At 45.7% G+C, this 18,995-nt stretch overlaps 1 protein-coding gene across 9 annotated transcripts in view; it reads left to right on the top strand.

Annotated features, from left to right (window-relative positions):
• LOC140736197 (protein CBFA2T2-like) overlaps positions 1 to 18,995 on the top strand; it is a 189,594-nt gene that overhangs the window by 109,855 nt on the left and 60,744 nt on the right. For all 9 annotated transcript variants that reach the window (XM_073062110.1, XM_073062103.1, XM_073062101.1 and 6 more), the window contains exon 4: positions 5,072 to 5,161. In XM_073062110.1, the coding sequence (XP_072918211.1) occupies positions 5,072 to 5,161 (90 nt within the window). The remainder of the gene's footprint in view (positions 1 to 5,071; positions 5,162 to 18,995) is intronic.

Here is an 18,995-nt window from a genome sequence, read left to right as displayed (position 1 = left end):
GTGGAGCAGCGAGCTGAACGGGCATGTCCCTCACCTCGGGCCCTGACCTTTTCAGTCTGGCCCAGCACTTACATCGTCAAACAAACATCTATTTTGTCATCCAAGCAACAGTACAGTCCAGAAACAGGCCCTTTGGCCCTACAGTGTTCAGATTCCACATTTATTCATCACATGTACATTGAAACATAGAGTGAAACGCATCATTTGCCTTAACAACCAATGCAACCTATGGATGTGCTGGGGGCAGGTTGCATTCTGGCGCCAATGTAGCCTTCCCACAATGCTCAACAGAACAACGCAGAACACAACAGGCAACAAAACAATAACAGGAAGTCAAATCCTGTCCCTACTCCTTCCCACCTACCCTCCAACACTAATATACAGACCTCTAACCCATCGTCTTTGGCCTCCAGCAGACCCGGACTCCCCAGCAGACTCTCAGAGGTTTGCCAACTCTCCAAACTAGGTTTCAGTTTCCTCTGGTGCCCTTTCCTCTTAGACCCAGAACACTGGAAAATACACCAATGGCCACTTCATGAGGGTCCTCCCGTACCTAATAAAGTGGCCGCTGAGAATATGAGCAACGCACACAAAATGCTGGAGGAACTCAGCAGGCCAGGCAGTATCTACGGAAAAAAGTACAGTTGATGTCTCAGCCTGAAATGTCGACTGTCCTCTTTTCCATAGATGCTGCCTGGTCTGCTGAGTCCCTCCTGCGTTTCGTGTGAATTGCTCAGATTTCCAGCATCTGCAGATTTTCTCTTGTATGTGGACTGAGTATATGAGACCATAACACATAGAAGCAGAATCAGGCCATTCAGCCCATCGATACTACTCTGCCGTACCATCATGGTTGACCCCGGACCTGCCTTCTCGCCATATTCTTTTGATGCCCTGAATATGTCTGTGGTCTTCTGCTGCTGTAGCCCATCCACTTCAAGGTTCAACGTGACGTGTGTTCAGAGATGCTCTTCTGCCCACCACTGTTATAACACATGGTTATTTGAATCACTGTTGATTTCCTGTCAGCTTGAACCAGTCTGGCCATTCTCCTCTGACCTCTCTCATTAACAAGGTGATTTCACCCACAGAACTCCCGCTCACTGGATGCTTTCGTATTTCTCTGTAAACTCTAGAGCAGGAATTCCCAACCTGGAGTCCATGACATAAAAAAGGTTGGGAGCCCCTACTTTAGCATCTTGTGTGTGAAAATTCTAAGAGATCAGTTGTTTCTGAGATACTCAAACCACCCCGTCTGACACAGACAGTCATTCCGTGGTGAAAGCCACTTGGATCACATTTCTTCCCCATTCTGATGTTTGACCTGAACAGCAACTGAACCTCTTGACTATGTCCGCATGCTTTTATGGGTTGAGTCGCTGCCTTGTGATTGGCTGATTTAGATGTTTGCATTAACAAGCAGGTGTACCTAATAAAGCAGAGTGTGTTTGAGAGACACAAGGGACTGCAGGTGTTGGCATCTGGAGCCACAAACAATCCGCTTGAGCAACTCGAAATCAAGCAGCATCTGTTAGGGGGACGAAATTCGGTATTTTGACCTGAGGACTGAGAGTCAAGTGGGGAGTGGGGAGATGGCCAGTATAGGAAGGAATTGACTAGCCACGATCCCACTCCCACTCCCACTCCCGATCCCACTCCCCTCCCCTACGTGATGTAACCTGCCTGTCATCTTACATCCCTTCTATGTCCACCAGTCACCTCAAGCTCATCTTTTATACTGACCGTCTCCTTTTAAGATTTTTACCCTCTCACTTAAAAGCTGTCAATTGGTCATGTTGCAACTTTATCAAATGCTTTATACTCCACGTTTGGAGTATTGCGTACAGTTCTGTTTGCCCCTCTATAGGAAGGATGTTGAGGCTGTGGAGAGGGTGCAAGAGGTTTACCAGGATACTGCCTGATTTAGAGGGCATGTGAAGCTGGACAAATTGGGTAGTTTTCTTTGGAGCAACAGAGGCTGAGGAGAGATCTGACAGAGGAATGCACTGCCTAGTGTGGTGGGTAGAGATGTTTAGATAGGGACATGGATGCAAGCAAGATGGAGGGAATTGGATATGGTGTAGGTTAGAGGGATTAGTTTTGGGGGGTTTTTGATTTACTATTTAGCTGGATCAGCACAACATTGTGGCTGAATACCCTGTTCCTGTGCTGTACCGTCCTATGTTCTTCGCCCTTTCTCTTCCCTTTGCCTGGGGAAAAACAGCGTGCATTCCACCCTGCCCGTGCCAAACAGATTTCACAACTTATTGACCGTCTTGCCTCCATTGAAACCACGAATAATGTGCCTGCTCGCAGTGAAGCACTTCCTCGAGACTGTTAGTTGTCGGTTTACTAATGGAGTGGTTTCCATGCGGTCAGTGATGCCAGGAAGCTGCTATTCTCTCAGTAGGAGCTCTATTCACAAGGATATTCTTCAGCCAGAAGGTGGCGAATCTGTGGAATTCATTGCCACAAGCGGCTGGGGAGACCAAGACATTGGGTGTATTTAAAGCAGAGGTTGAGAGGTACTCAATTAGTAAGGGTGTCAAAAGTTATGGGGAGAATGCAGTTGAGAGGGGAAAATAAATTGGCCACGATTGAATGGTGGAGCAGACCTTTGGGCTGGTGATCTGCTTCTAAATCTTATTGATATAAATTGTGATACCCCTGGGTGCGGATTCTTGCAGGATGACCATGCTGGATGCTAAGGTGCATATTTGAATATATTGAACTAACGGATGCCGATGGTAGCCTGTTTTCTTTTCCCCAAAAGGAACTCAGCAGGTCAGGCAGCATCTGTGAAAATGAATAGATAGTCCGTGTGGTTGGGGATGGTGAAGTAAGAAGCTGGGAGGTGATAGGTGAAAAAGGTAAAGAGCTGAAGAGGAGGAATCTGACAGGAGAGGAGTGTAGACCATGGGAGAAAGGGAAGGAGGAGGGGCACCAGGGGGAAGGTGATGGGCAGCTGCAGAGAAGAGAAGAGGTAAGAGGGGAGCCAGAGTGGGGAGTTGAAGAAGAAGGAAATGGGGAAGGGAAAATAACCTCCGAGCTCCCCCCACCTTCTTTATAGGGCCCCTGCCTCATCAGTCCTGATGAAGGGTCTCGGCCCGAAACGTTGACTGCTCGTTTCCACGGATGCTGCCCGACCAGCTGAGTTCCTCCAGCGCGTTGTACCCCAGCATCTGGAGAGTATTTTGTGTTTGAGCTTCTGAGTTCATCTGTCCTATCACCTTCCAGCTTGTACTCCTTCTCTTCCCTACACCTTCTCATTCTAGTGTCTTCCTCCTTCCCTTCTAGCCCTGATAAGGGGTCTAAGACCAAACCGTTGACTGTTTATTCATTTCTATAGATGCTGCCTGACCTCCCGAGTTCCTCCAGCATTTTGTGTGTGTGTGTCTTGCGCTGGGTTTCCAGCATCGACATACTTTTGGTATCTACTTACTTTATGGTTACTTTACCGTAAGTCATCATGAGCTTACGGTACTGTATACGTTCAGCACATAAACCACAAGAAGGCAAGAAAGTAGGAGCAAGAGTAGGCCACTTGGCCCATCAAGCCTGCCTTGTACTGTATATGCTTTTGAACAGAAACCTGGTATGAAGGATCAGGGATCAAGTTTATTAGCATCTACATTTTTACGTGTATTACAGACAGACAGACATACTTTATTGATCCTGAGGGGAAATTGGGTTTTGTTACAGTGGCACCAACCAAGAATAGTGAAGAAATATAGCAATATAAAACCACAAATAATTAAATAATAATAAGTAAGTTATGCCAAGCGGAAATAAGTCCAGGACCAGCCTATTGACTCAGGGTGTCTGACACTCTGAGGGAGGAGTTGTAAAGTTTGATGGCCACAGGCAGGAATGACTTCCTATGACGCTCAGTGTTGCATCTCGGTGGAATGAGTCTCTGGCTGAATGTACTCCTGTGTCTAACCAGTACATTATGGAGTGGATGGGAGTCATTGTCCAAGATGGCGTGCAACTTGGACAGCATCCTCTTTTCAGACACCACCATCAGAGAGTCCAGTTCCACCCCCACAACATCACTGGCCTTACGAATGAGTTTGTTAATTCTGTTGGTGTCTGCTACCCTCAGCCTGCTGCCCCAGCACACAACAGCAAACATGATAGCACTGACCACCACAGACTCGTAGAACATCCTCAGCATCGTCCAGCAGATGTTAAAGGACCTCAGTCTCCTCAGGAAATAGAGACGGCTCTGACCCTTCTTGTAGACAAGAATTTGTCTTGTAGGAATTTACTGTGGTGTGTTGGTGCAACAAAAAACAACATTCAACCATCTCTAAAGAATAGAGAATCAGATATAAAAATCAAAGAACTATATACAGTATGATGTGCAAGAGTCTTAGTGTATATAGAGCCAGGGTGCCTAAGACTTTTACACAGTTCTGTATTTGTCAACGTGAAGCTAAGAGTAATCTGGCGGGAGCAAAGGATGTTGGGAATGGTGAGGGTGGTGCGCCACAGGAGGGGTGTTGGACAAGTGGCAGAGTAGAAGTGCCGGGGCGGGGAGGGTGTGGGTGCAGACACATCCAACCCTGAGACACCAGGTAAGGTCATTTGATTCCAAACAATGGATCTATTGATGATTATAGAATGCCTCTCTGGTGCTTCCCTCTCCCTCTCCTCTCCCTTCCCCTTTTCCCAACCATTATTCCCTCACCCTGCCCCCTTCCCACTATCAGTCCACAGTAGAGACCCATATCAAAATCAGGTTTATCGTCACTCACGAATGTCATGGAATTTGTTTCTTCAGTACAGTGCAATGCATAAAATTACAACAGTACTGTGCAAAAGTTTCAGGCAGCCTACCTATATATAAATATATATATTAAGACTTTTGCATAGAACTGTAACTATTATGTAAGTGATTCAGGAGTTCAGCTCCACCAGGGCTGTTCCACATGGATACCAATGCAAAAGCTTTTAATCCCACAGTATTGATTTCCACCGGCAAATGAGCATCTCCACCTCGGGCTGTGGCTTCATATGGAAACACCCAACTGACTGTGTTTTGTTATTCTCTCACTTACACTTGCAGAATTCAACTGTGACCATTGAGGAATTTCACTCCAAACTGCAAGAGGCAACAAATTTCCCACTGCGGCCCTTCGTAATTCCATTTCTAAAGGTAACGCAGTCTCCTTTTGATTCGGAATGTCGGGGGGAGGGGAATTGTTGTAGGGAAGGAAATGGAATGTACTTTTGATATATTTTATGATCTGAGCATCGCTGGTAAGGCAGCATTTATCATCTGTCCCATCCACGAAGACCAACAGTTTGTCAAAACAGGTACACTGAGGAACTCCATGAACATCACTCAGCCTGACACCCAGGATGTAACCTTTTCACAACAATCATGAAAGCACTTTAGTACCGTGATAAAAGTTCAAAGTAATTTTTTTAATCAAAGTGCGTATATGTCACTATCTACAACCCTGAAATTAATTTTCTGGTGGGCATGCTCAATAGATCTATAGAATAATAACTGTAACAGAATCAAGGAAAGACTACCCAACTAGGGTGTTGAACCGGAGTGCAGAAGACAACAAACTATGCAAATACAAAAAGAAGAAATAATAATAAATAAACAAGCAATAAATATTGAGAACATGAGATGAAGAGTCATTGAAAATGGGTGCATTGGTTGCGGGAACATTTCAATGATGGGGCGAGTGAAGTTATCACCTTTAGCGCAAGAGCCTGATGGTTGATGGGTAATGAGTGTTCCTGAACCCGGTGGCGGTGAGTCCTGAGGCTCCTGTACCTTCTTTCTGACGGCAGCTGTGAGAAGAGAGCATGGCCTGGGTGGTGGGGGTCCCTGCTGATGGACGCTGCTTTCCTGCAACAGTGCTTCATGCAAGTGTGCTCCGCGATGGACTGGGCAGTTTCCACTACTTTTTGTAGGATTTTCCATTCAAGGGCATTGGTGTTTCCAGACCAGGCTGTGATGCAGCTGGCGAAAACACTCTTCAAATTGCCAAATCGTCACGAATTCCCAAGTTAGAAGAGGCACTGTCGTGCTTTCTTCATAATTGCACTTACATGCTGGGCCCAGGACAGGTCTTTTTATAGAGTCACTCACACCGAGTAATTCCATAAAGAGGGAGGACTGAAGAAGAGTGAAGGGGTGGGGGAGGAATTACCTCCCAGCTTCTTACTTCATTCCCCCCTCCCCCTCGCATCTGGTCCCTCCTATACCTGCCAGCTTGTACTCCCAGCTCTCGCTCCACCTACTTAACCCAGCTACTTCCCCCTTCCTTTCCACCTCTGAGAAGGGTTTTGGCCCAAAACGTCGATGGTTTATTCCCCTCCATAGATGCTGCCTGACTTGCTGAGTTTGTCCAGCATTTTGTGTGTGTGTGTGTGTGTGTGTGTGTGTGTGTGTGTGTGTGTGTGTGTGTGTGTGTGTGTGTGTGTGTGTGTGTGTGTGTGTGTGTGTGTGTGTGTGTGTGTGTGCGTGCGTGTGTGTGTGTGTTGCTCTGGATTTCCAGCATCTGCAGAATTTGTTTATGCTTTCCCACAATCAGTCAGCATGAGCTTAGAGTACTGTGCACATTTAGCACGTAAAGCACATGAATGCAAGAAAGTAGGAGCAGGAGTAGGCCGCTTGGCCCATCCAGGGGTGGCAGTGTGGCCCGCTATGGGTGCATTTTGGGTGTATTCATGATCTGACCCCACCCTACCCCATTTCTTTATCTTAGCACTTTTGGTCACCTGACATATCCATACTAGGTACCTACCCTGTTCCCTTATCAAAGTTATATTCGTTATCAGAGTACATGCATGTCACCACGTGCAACCCCGAGATTCTTTCACCTGCGGGCATACTTAGCAAATCTATGGAACAGTAACTGTAGACAGGGTCAGTGAACAACACACTGTGTAAAAGCAACTACAAATAAATAGCAATAAATAATGAGAGCATGAAATAATAAGAGAAAAAGTCCATAAAGTGAGACCATTGCTTGTGGAAACACCAGAAATAGAATGAGTGTAGTTATCCCCTTCCGTTCAAGAGCATGATGGTTGATGGGTAGTAACTGTTCTGGAACATGGTGGTGTGAGTCCTGAGGCTCCTGTACCTTCACCCTGATGGCAGCAGTGAGAAAAGAGCATGGCCTGGATGGTGAGGATCTTTGATGATGGATGCTGCTTTTCTATGGCGATGTTTCATGTAGATGTGCTCAATGGTTGGGAGGGTTTTACCCGTGATGAATTGGGCCAAATCCACTACCTTTTGTTTGATGGTTTGCTGAAAGGCATCGGTGTTCCCGTACCAGGCGGCAATGCAGCCAGTCAGCACTCTCATCAATGGAGCCCCCTGGTTTGTTTAGATTCGTGTTTTTAATCATATGCACCATCCAGACAAAACAGCAACCTGTACTTTACACGAGTCGCTTGTGTTAACAGCCCAAATAACCTGAGGATGTGCTGGGGGAGGGGGCAGCCCACAAGAGTCGGCACGCATTCCGGTGACGACGTTACGTACCAAAATGCTCGGCAGAACGACGGCAGCAAAACAAGCCGTTTCCGCCCTCCCGTTCCCCATCAGACAGCTCGTTGTTAACCTCAAAAGGTCTTCATGTCCATCTCCGATATTTTTGGGATCAGTAAATACAATTCCTCTATAGTTTTTCCTTTGGAGGATATCTGTTTTGGTAGGAGGGGAATTTTGAATCAGTGCAACGTCGGGAGTAATCCTTTGGGATTGGCGGCCAGTAACTGAGGTACTCTCCATTATACCTGTGTCTTTCTGTTAAATGGACACTAAATCCTGCTGAATCTAAGGTTATTCAAGTGTTACTTCAGTGAGCCTAACTCTGCAGAATTAATTTGTTACTCAATACACACTTGATACAACTTTAATCTCATTATTTGTTAATATTCTCTTGTTACTCAGTACACTATTGTAATTTCTGAATCAGAATCACTGGCCTATATTGTGAAATATGTTGTCTTTGTTGCAGCAGTACAATGCAATACACAATAAAAACTGAATTACACTATTGAATTGAATCGACATCCTTCATATACATGAGGAGTAAAAGTCTATGTTAAGTCTCCGTCTAAATGTGCGGTGAGCAATTTATAGTAATTTATAATAAATATATGTACAATAGGACAGTCAATATAACACAGAAATACAGTTGCATCAGCATGAATTAATCAGTCTGATGGCCTGGTGAAAGAAGTTGTCCTGGAACCTGTTGGTCCTGGCTTTTATGCTGCCATACTGTTTCCCGGATGGTAGCAGCTGGAATGCAAAATAGTGTGGATGGTAGTGTTCATGGGTTCAATGTCCATTCAGAAATTGTTTGACAGGGAAAGAAAAGCTGTTCCTGGATGGTTGACTACTCCTTTGTTGGCACTTTGATACCCACTGAATTGTTACTTAGTAATCCAACTTTATCTCTTTATCTAATTGTAAATACTCCATGAGCAACACATGCAAAACACTGGAGGAACTCAGCAGGTCAGGCAGCATCCATGGAGGGATGCAGAACAGTGTGCTGCGGTTCAGAGACCCTCCATTGGTTAGGGTCGGTCATGGATATTGCACCTATGGGATATGCAAGCCAGGGCAGTACGGTATGGGGAGCGAGCTTTTGTCCATGTAACGGCTCCCCCTTTCCACGCAGCTGATTAATCCAAAGGAGCGGCAGAGACCAATACGGTTCGGCACCAGCAGGAGTTGCCAGTCAGTGCTGAACTCAGTGGACTCCAGCTTTGATTTTTCCCTCGGGGTTTACTCCCGAAGCCTTCCTCATGAGTGGGTGTAGCTGCAAGGCAGCAGAGGTTTGCGATCAGAGGTGTCCTTCTGTTACGTGAGCTGACAACGAAGTCTGATGAGCCCCTTCTGCCCAAAGTGACTGGCTTTAAGGTGCTGATAACCTGCCTTTGCCCCTTCTCCTGTCAGTAGAAACAGTTCCGCTGGGCTTAGTAGCTAAGCCACACGTGAAGGCCAGGAGCTGGACTTGGTTGTCAGAGGCTATTTGAGATACATGTATTGGGAGCATTGAAAAGCTTATCCCGGCTTTAACAACTTCAAGGAACTGTGTTGCAGTTTCAAAGGAAATAAACGGCAGATAAGCAATTAAAATGCAAGGACTACAACAAGGTGGATTGGGAGATCAAGAGTTCATCTTCTAGCATAGGAGAGGTCTGTTTAAGAGTCTGATAGAAGCTGTCCTTCAGTCTGCTGGTACATGCTCGGAGGCTTTCATATCTTCTGCTCAACGTGTAAGGGGAGAAGAGCAACACACATAAAAATGGAAGAACTCAGCAGGTTGGGCAGCATCTGTGGAGAGGAATAAATGGTCAAGGCCCTTCCTCAGGACTGGGAAAGGAGGAAGAAGTCAGACCATAGAGGGGAAGGGAGGAGAAGGAGCACAAGCTGGTGGGGGATAGTTGAGAGCAAATGAGGGGGGCTGATGTGAGAAGCTAGGAGGTGAGTTCCCAGCTTGTATTATTCCCTGATCAGGAATGTTTTTGTCCCCTGTGGGGCCATGTTTGTGACAAATGTGGAGTTTTTTTGAAGAGGTAAGTAAGATCTAGGAAGGGCAGTGCATGTTGTCTATATGGACTTTAGTGACAACTTTAACAAGGTCCGCATGCCTGGTTGATCTGGGAGATCAGGCCGCATGGGATTCAGGGTGAGCTTGCAAGGCGAATTCAGAATCAGCCCAATGAGGGGAAGCAGAGGGCAATGCCTGAAGGGTTACTGTTCACCTGGGGGAGTCTCTAGGATCTATGTTTGACCTCTTATTCGTTATTTATGCAGATAATTCAGATGGCATTAAGAAGCTCTTAAATAGGCACATGCATGAAAGAAAAATGCAGGGCTATGTGGGAGAAAAGTGTTAGATTGATCTTGGAGTGAGAGTTTAGCACAACACCATAAGCCAAAGGACCTTGTTCTATGCGCTATGATTAGCAATTTATCCAAAGGGCCGCAACCTTGTCATTCGGTTTGGAGCTTGTGTGCCTCAATGACCTGGAGAACAATGATGGCTGGAGTCAGGGCTTCATGCTTTGGCTCTTGGTAGGGTCACCCATACCAAACAGGTCAAAGGGTAGAGGCCAGATGAAAAGTTGTCCACCAGTCCTCCAGGTTAGTGGAGTGCGATAGTATTCCTGAGTCTCCACCTGGAATTTGCATGATTGATAAGAGTGAAAACCGTGAGGAAACTACTGACATGATGAAGGAAGCCCTGAACACCACTGGAGATGGAGGACCTTCATCGATGCCCTAATCGCCAGTGGCGTAACGGGCAGTAGGTAAGTAAGTAAACTCTTGTTGATAGTGTAGCAGGATACAGTGAATTGCAAAGAGATAGGAAGGATGTGGAAGCATTGGAAAGGGTACAGAGGAGATTTACCAGGATGCTGCCTGGTTTAGAGAGTATGGATTATGATCAGAGATTAAGGGAGCTAGGGCTTTACTCTTTGGAGAGAAGGAGGATGAGAGGAGACATGATAGAGGTGTACAAGATATTAAGAGGAATAGACAGAGTGGACAGCCAGCGCCTCTTCCCCAGGGCACCACTGCTCAATACAAGAGGACATGGCTTTAAAGTAAGGGGTGGGATGTTCAAGGGGGATATTAGAGGAAGGTTTTTCACTCAGAGAGTGGTTGGTGCATGGAATGCATTGCCTGAGTCAGTGGTAGAGGCAGATACACTAGTGAAGTTTAAGAGACTACTAGACAGGTATACGGAGGAATTTAAGGTGGGGGGATGATTATATGGGAGGCAGGGTTTAAAGGTCGGCACAACATTGTGGGCCGAAGGGCCTGTACTGTGCTGTACTATTCTATGTTCTGTGTTCTGTCTCAGTCAGTTAGAGAAATGGACTGAGGAGAGGCAAATGGACTTCAACTTCGATAAGTGTCAGGTGATGCTTTTAGGACATTTAAAACATGATAGGACTCGTACAGTGCGTGGCCGAGCACTGATGAACAGAGGGGCTGGGGGTACACGTGCTCAGCGAGGGAGGGAGGGAGGCGGTTGTTGAGGATGTTTAATGTGCTGGCCTTCATCCATCAGGGCATGGAGCTCAGGAGCAGGGTTATTATATTGCAGTTATGTCGAGGGTTGGCCAGAACGCACTTGGAGTGTTATGTGGGGTATTGGTCCCCCTGTTATTGGAAAGACGTCGTCAGGATGGTGATGGTGCCAAAGAGATTTACGAGGATGCTGTGTGGATTGGAAGGCCTGAGCTTTAGGCAGAGATTAGCCGTGCTCAATCAAGGAAAAGAGAAGAGACCTCATTGAGAGTCTGGAGAGATATGGATAAGGTGATTGGGAAGTTCAAAACTAGAGGGCATGGATCCAAGAAGGAAGATATTTAACTTTTATTTTATTGTTAATGATTTATTTTATTTAGCAATACAGTGTGGAATGGGCCTTTCTGGCTCTTTGAACCATGCCGCCTCAGCAACCACCCGATAACCTCGATTTAACCCTAACCTAATCAGTGGGCAATTTGCACTGACCAGTTAACCTACCCGGTACGTCCTGGGTCGGTGGAAGGAAACCAGGGCTCCCGGGGAAGAACCACGCATTCCACGGGGAGAGCAGACTCCTTACAGGTGACACCGGAACTGAACTCTGAACAGTAATAGCACCACGCTAACCACAACCCTGCGGTGGTGCATGAAAGGAACCTGAGAGGTAATATCTTTAACCAGTGAGGACCTGGATGAGCTGCCTGGGGAGGTGGTCAAGGCGGGTACCAATGCAATATTGCAGAGGCTTTTGGATACGTGGAGAGGAAGTGCTCGGAAAGTTAGAGCCGAACTGCGCAACTGGGACTAGCAGGGCGGATGTTGTGGTCAACATGGAATAGTTGGACTGAAGGTCCGGTTTCCAAGCTGTATTAAGCCAAGATAGAGTGGATGTGGAGAGGATGTTTGCTATGGTGTGGGGTGGGATGGGGTGGGGTGGTGTGGGGTGGTGTGGTGTGGGGTGGGATGGGGTGGGGTGGGGTGGGGTGGTGTGGTGTGGGGTGGGGTGGGGTGGGGTGGGGTGGGGTCTAGGACCAGCCTCAGAATACCAGCACATCTCTTTAAGGCACAGATGAGAAGGAATTTCTTTAGCCAGAGAGCGGCAAATCTGTGGAATTCATTCCCACAGACAGCTATGGAGTTAGTAAGGGTATCAAGGCTTATGGGGCGAAGGTAGGAGAATAGAGTTGAAAGAGATAATAAATCAGCCAAGATTGAATGGTGGAGCAGGCTCGATAGGCTGAATGGCCTAATTATCCTCCTGTGAGTAATGGTCCTATTACTCTGTGACTACTCCCAGGAACAAGGAAACAGTTATATACTGTTGTGTGTGCCACTGCAGTACAATTGGTTTAATGTTTAACAGCAAATTGAGATGTCCCCTCTATTTAAAAAGGCCAACGATTCAATCTGCCTACTCATAGCTGAGGTTAATTGGAGGGCTAATCTAATTGTTCATAAATGCAAATCCCCTGGCTTTGCCTCTGGGGTTTTTTTGTCAAAAATTTGTTTTCTCACTGTGACAAAGCGTAAGTATCTGAGGTGCATCAAGCCTGCCGTTTCTAGCAATGAGCTTGCCTTGTTTTTATCTCAGGATGTAATACGAATCGTCTGGATAGTCAAAGAGTTGTAGACACGACACTGCACTAAAACCTGCCCTCTCAACCCATCTCGTCCATGCCAGCCGATCTGCGTTAATTGCATTTGCCGTTTTAAGCCTATATCCCTCTACACCGGGGGTTCCCTACCGCTAACCAAGGGATCTGTGGACCCCTGCTTAGGAACCGCTACCCTACACCTTTCCTGTACGATTACCTTCCCAAACTCCATTCAGAATGTTGTACTTACATCTGTCACCACCACCTCCTCTGGCAGCTCGTTCCAAATATTCACCACTCTCTGAATGAAATACTTAGATCTCCAATAAATTTCTCCCCTCTCCCCTTAAGCCCGTGCCCTCTAGTTTTAGACTCAGCTGCCCTGGGAAAATGAATCTCGCTATCCTATCCAATCCCTGCCTCTCATAATGTTGTAAACCTTTATAAGGTTACCCCTCAGGTTCCCATGTTGCATTTATTTATTTGTGTAGAGAAACAAAGTGGAATAGGCACTTCCCACCTTTCCAGCCACACAGCCCAGCAGTCCTCCGATTTAAATCCTGGCCTAATCACAAAACAGTTTGCAATGACCAATTAACCTACCAACCAGTACATCTTTGGACTGTGGGAAGATACCCACGAGGTCACGGGGAGAGGGTATAAACTCCTTACGTTAGTGGCGGGAATTAAACCCATGTCGTCTGTACTGTAAAGCGCTGTGCTAACCACTGTGCTACCGTGTTGCCCAAGACATATGGTTAGGGTTAGTGAGTTGTGGACATACTATGTTGGCATCAGAAGTATAGTGGCGCTTATAGTCAGCACTGTCCTCAGACCGTGTTAGTTGCTGATGCACGCAACACGTTTCACTGTGTGTTTCGATGTACATTTAACAAATAAAGTTAGTCTTAAGACCATCAGGTCATAAGATATAGGAGCAGAATTAGACTATTTGGCCCATTTCATCTTAGCTGATCCATTTTCTCTCTCAGCCCCAGTCTCCTGCCTTCTTCCTGTATCCCTTCATGCCCCGACTAATCACGAATCTATAAACCTTGGCCTTAAATATACCCATAAGTTTATCTTATTAATCAATAATCAAAGCCCTGAACGGCAAGAGAGAACTCAGTACTGGAAGATTTTAGAGCAACAGCGGTATCAAGGAAGTACTGACTAGGCTACGGAGTAACAGAGATTATTGAGTAACAAAAGAATACACAGAATATGCAAATACTGGAAATCTGAAGTTACAAAGTGTAGCATGCTGGAGGAACTCAGCAGGTCAGGTAGCCTCACTGAAGAAAAATAAACAGTCAACATTCCGGGCCAAGCCTCTTCTTCAGGACTGTAACGTCACCCAAGACTTTGATTGTTCATTCCCCTCCATTGATGCTGCCTGACCTGTTGAGTTCCATCATCAATTTGTGTGTATAACAAAGAGTTACTAGGAAACAAGGGGTGTGAAGTAACGAGAAATTACTCTAACAGGAAGTGCACAGTTACATGGCACTACAGAATAACGGTGGAGTACAGAGGTAGCAGGGATTACAATGTTTTAAGGATTAAGGAATTATTGAGTAGCAAGTGAGGATTGGAAGAGACTCACTGATTCATGGCCAACATAGTGCAGAAGGATTTTCGTAACATCTTTTGATTGAAAGATTCAAAGTTTCCTTTCTAATGCCTGCTGTGAGAAAAGCGTGTGTGTTTGTGAGAGATGGAGAGAGAGAGAGATATATCAGATTAGCCTTTGTTTGTCACATGCAGGTGAAAATATCGAAGCATACAGTAAAATGCCGTTGTTTTGCGTTCAGGATTGTGAAGGGAGAGCCTGCAAGTGCTACCATGTTTCCACACCATCATAGCATGCCTACAGTCTACCAACCCGAACCCGAGGATAGCAGAGGAAATTCACACGGTCAAGGGGAGAACGTACAAAATCCTTACAGTCAGGGGTGGGAATTGAACCGCAATCTTACAGCTGACTTTGTAAAGTATTGGGTTAATCACAATGCTACTGTGCTGCCCCCAGATAGATAGATACTTACTTACTGCTCATTTAGGATTAAGGAATTGTGAGTAGCAAGTGAGGATTGGAAGAGACTCACTGATCCATGGCCTGTTGGCATTTCGGGCAGCAATGATAGTCCTCCATTTCTCTCTGTCCTTGGCTATCTTCATACCGCCACACACAGATGTAGAAGGATTCTTCATTGCTGTTTCCGTAATAGTTTTGTTTGACCATTCAGGGTGGTTAGCCCTGAGCCGAGCCTCCAAACCCAGACGAATGGTGGACCATTCTTAGTCTGACCTTTACCCTTTGCCCTGCTGGGCCTGGGTGATCCTACCAAGAGCCAAAGCATAAAGCCCTGAGCCCAACCAACATAACTCTCCAGGTCACTGAGGCACGCAAGCCTCGCAAACACACAAGGTTGAGGTCATCTTGGAGGAGGCAGATAGAGAGAACATATTGTATTGTTCACAATAAAAAAATAATTGGACAGAGAAGAGAAATCTGGATAAACAAGACATCTGGAGAGAAATCATGCAGGAATAAACATCGGAATTGGCAGCCCCAATACTGACTGGTGTTGCCGTAAAATTCTCTCCACACCAGTTGACATGTACCTCATTCTCACTGTATGCATCCCCTATCGCAGTTCAGATAAAAAAAAGACAGATAGTAAATAGTGACTTTCACATAGCAACATATACCATAAGCCAACAAATTTGTTCCGATGTGCTGTTTTAATCTGAAACATGGCTGCCAATTTATGCAGAGCAAGTTCACTCAAAAGGTACTGTGTAAATGTTCAAATTAACCTGTGCTCATTCATTTGTGAAAACAGACAGGGGCATCAGCTTAGTGACTACATCTGAAATATTGCCCCCTCACTTGCGTCACTTACCCTCCACCTGTTCTCCATGTTTTTGCGGAGAGGATTCTGGAGTGGGACTTGAGCTCAGTGCAGATTCAGAGGATCATGGGAAACTGGCTGCATCACAATAAACCTGCGTTCTCAACCTTGGAGCCCCCCCCCCATACACCAGGACTCGCACACGGCAAGACCTGTGTGCTCCGGGACTCACGCATACCGAGATTCGCGTACACCAGGACTCGTACACACTGGGATTTATGTGCACTGAGGCTCCTGAATCTCATACATCGAGTTACAGGCAGTTCTCAGGAATGAAGCCCTATACGGGAGACCATCGACTCTTGCAAATATCTACAGATGCATTATGAAGTGCATTCTGACTGGCTGCATCACTGTGTGTTGTGGAGGCTCCAGTGCACAGGATCAGAATAAGCGGCAGAAGGTTGCAGACTCAGTCCGGTACAGCGTGGGCACTAACCTCCCCACCCTCAACGACATCTTCAAAGGGCAGTGCCTCAGGAAGGTGCCATCCATCATTAAGGACATTATCATCCGGGACATGCCCTCTTCTCATTACTACCATCAGGAAGAAGATTCAGGAGTCTGAAGACACACACTCAATGTTTTGGGAACAGCTTCTTCCCTTCCTTCAGATTTCTGAACGCTCAAACTTTTGCTCATTTTTGCACTACCTTTCATTATATATATATTTCTTATTGTAATTGTTTAATGTTACACACTGTACTGCTGCAAAACAACAGATTTCACCATATATGTCAGTGCCAATAAACCTGATTGTGAACGCTGCCATAACCTGGGAACTACCTGTAGTGAACCGTAGATAAAAGCTGTTACTGGAACTGGGAATGAGTGTTCTGGTTAGAAACCCACAGAGATTGCAAATTTCCTCTCAGAGACTTCCACCATTTTCTGCTCAGCATATTCATGATATTCCTTGATTTATATGTTAATTTTAAATGCCTTCAATTTTTATTGAAGAGATGGGGTTAAGTTTCCCTGTAGCAGCAAGGTTCCTCTGAGCCGTCTTGACTGAGTAACATTCATTGCAGGATCTGCTTTCCCAAGGGGGATGAGATGGGGGTTGATGTCTGTGTGTGTGTGTGTCTCTGTTGCAAAGTGTAAGCGTGAAACCACACTGCGAACCATTTTTCTCGTGGAATTATCGCACACCATATGGGCACCATATCACTTAGTGGCAATCATTCGAATGGGAGAATTTTTTTTTGCTCGAAACGTTATCATCCGCCCTCCAAGGGAAGAGTAAATGACAGGGACCATATGTGTTTGGATATTTGAGCTGAATGTTGAACGTGGGAAGCAGCTGGAAGAGCCTTCTCCTGATCCTGCCTTTCATTATACTAATGTAACCCTCTGACTCCCATTGCAGTCTGCAGTGTGTCAAATTGCTCACTGCAAAGATAATGGAAACCATTTCAATTACCGGGTCCACTGCTGACATTAGCACCAGTAAGACATTGCAAGCCATTCCGATCGACATTAGCCGGCTTTAATTGTCTTTGATTTTGCCGAGGGAAACTCACTGGAGTGCATTTATTTGCATAATTCTGTAACTGGCTGTATGAGCAGAAACTTGAGCAAAGTTTGCAAATGTTTATATGTGTGTGTGTGTGTGTGTGTGTGTGTGTGTGTGTGTGTGTGTGTGTGTGTGTGTGTGTGTGTGTGTGTGTGTGTGTGTGTGTGTGTGTGTGTCTGTGTATGGCATTGATGTGTGTGCACTTGTGTTAGGGGCTCTGAGTATCTGTGTGTGTGTGTGGGCATTTGAGACCACATGCATGTGGGTGTTTGTGTGTGTATGCATGCAGTTAAGTTTATATGTGTGTGTGTGTCTATGTGCGTGAGGGTGTATGTATGTTCATGTCTTTTCCTTTATAAGCTGCAGAAGGTTGTAGATTTAATCCGCTCCATCTTGGGTACTATCCTACAAAGTACCCAGGACATCTTCAGGGAGCGGTGTCTCAGAAAGGCAGTGTCCTTTATTAAGGACCTCCAGCACCCAGGGAGTGCCCTTTTCTCACTGTTACCATCAGGTAGGAGGTACAGAAGCCTGAAGGCACACACTCAGTGATTCAGGAACAGCTTCTTCCCCTCTGCCATCCGATTCCTAAATGGACATTGAACCCTTGGATACTACCTCACTTTTTTAATATATATCATTTCTGTTTTTGCACAATGTTTAATCTATTCGATATATATATACTGTAATTGATTTAGTTAATTATTATTTTATTTTGGTTTTTTCTTCTAAATTATGTATTGCGTTGAACAAATTTCACATCACATACCGGTGATAATAAACCTGATTCTGATTCTGAGACCATAAAATATAGGAACAGAATTAGGCCATTCGGCCCATTGAGTCTGCTCCACTATTTTATTATGGCCGATCCATTTTCTAACTCAGCCCCTTTCTCCCCACATCTCCGTTCTAAAAGGACGCCCCTCTATTCTGAGGCTGTGTTTTCTGGCTTAGAATCTCCCAACAGAGGAAATACCTTCTCCACATCCACTCTACCAAGGCCTTTCACCATTAGTTAAAATTCAATTAGGTCGCCCCTCAGTCTTCTGAATTCTAGTGAATACAGGCCCAGTTCCATCAAACACTCTTTATATGACAAGCCGTTCAATTCTGGAATCCTTTTCTTGAAGCTTCTTTGAACCTTCTCCAGTTTCAACAGATCCTTTCTTAGATAAGGGGCCCAAAACTGCCCACAATACTCCAATTGAGGCCTCACCAGTGCTTTATAAAATCTCAACCTTATATCCTTGCTTTTATATTCTAATCTTCTGGAAGGCAAAGATGTTCTGTGAGGTGGCTGGTTTGCTGACCGATCCCCTATGCAAGCTCTCTTAATTACCCTCTGAGAGAGAAGGCTGGTCACTTTGAGTGGGCTAACATTCCCAAACATGAGGTAAAACCCATTCTGTTCAGTGCACGCGAGATTGATGTGATTTGGAGATGGGACCCTGGGAGGGGTTTGAGCGTGAGACTGAGTGTTTCAGAGCTCAGCAGCTTCACAACCCCACCGTTTAATTCACTGAGGCCAGGGAATGCAGGGTAGCTGGGAGACTCCTCGCCTTGCACGCACTTGGGATCAGCCAATTTGCTCTCCGCCCTACTTCTCCTACCTTCTTATTCTGGCTTCTTCCCCCTTCCTTTCCAGCACTGGTGAAGGGTTTTGGCCTGAAACGTTGACTGTTTATTGCTCTCCAGCCTGACCTGCTGAGTTCCTCCAGTATTTGTGTGTGTTGCTCTGTAAGTTACAATAAAAACATAAAAGAAATAGTGCAAAAGATGAATAGTGAGGTTTTTGATGATGGGGTTATGGACTGTTTACTCATCTGATGGCAGATGGGAAGAAGCTGTTCCCAAAACCTTGTGTGCCTTCAGGCTGCTGTACCTCTTCCATGATGGTAGTAATGAGAAGAGAACATGTCCTG

This window comes from Hemitrygon akajei, chromosome 11, assembly GCF_048418815.1.
Source record: "Hemitrygon akajei chromosome 11, sHemAka1.3, whole genome shotgun sequence".
In the NCBI taxonomy this organism is placed as follows: domain Eukaryota; kingdom Metazoa; phylum Chordata; class Chondrichthyes; order Myliobatiformes; family Dasyatidae; genus Hemitrygon; species Hemitrygon akajei.
This window is presented reverse-complemented; position numbering and strand designations above follow the sequence as displayed.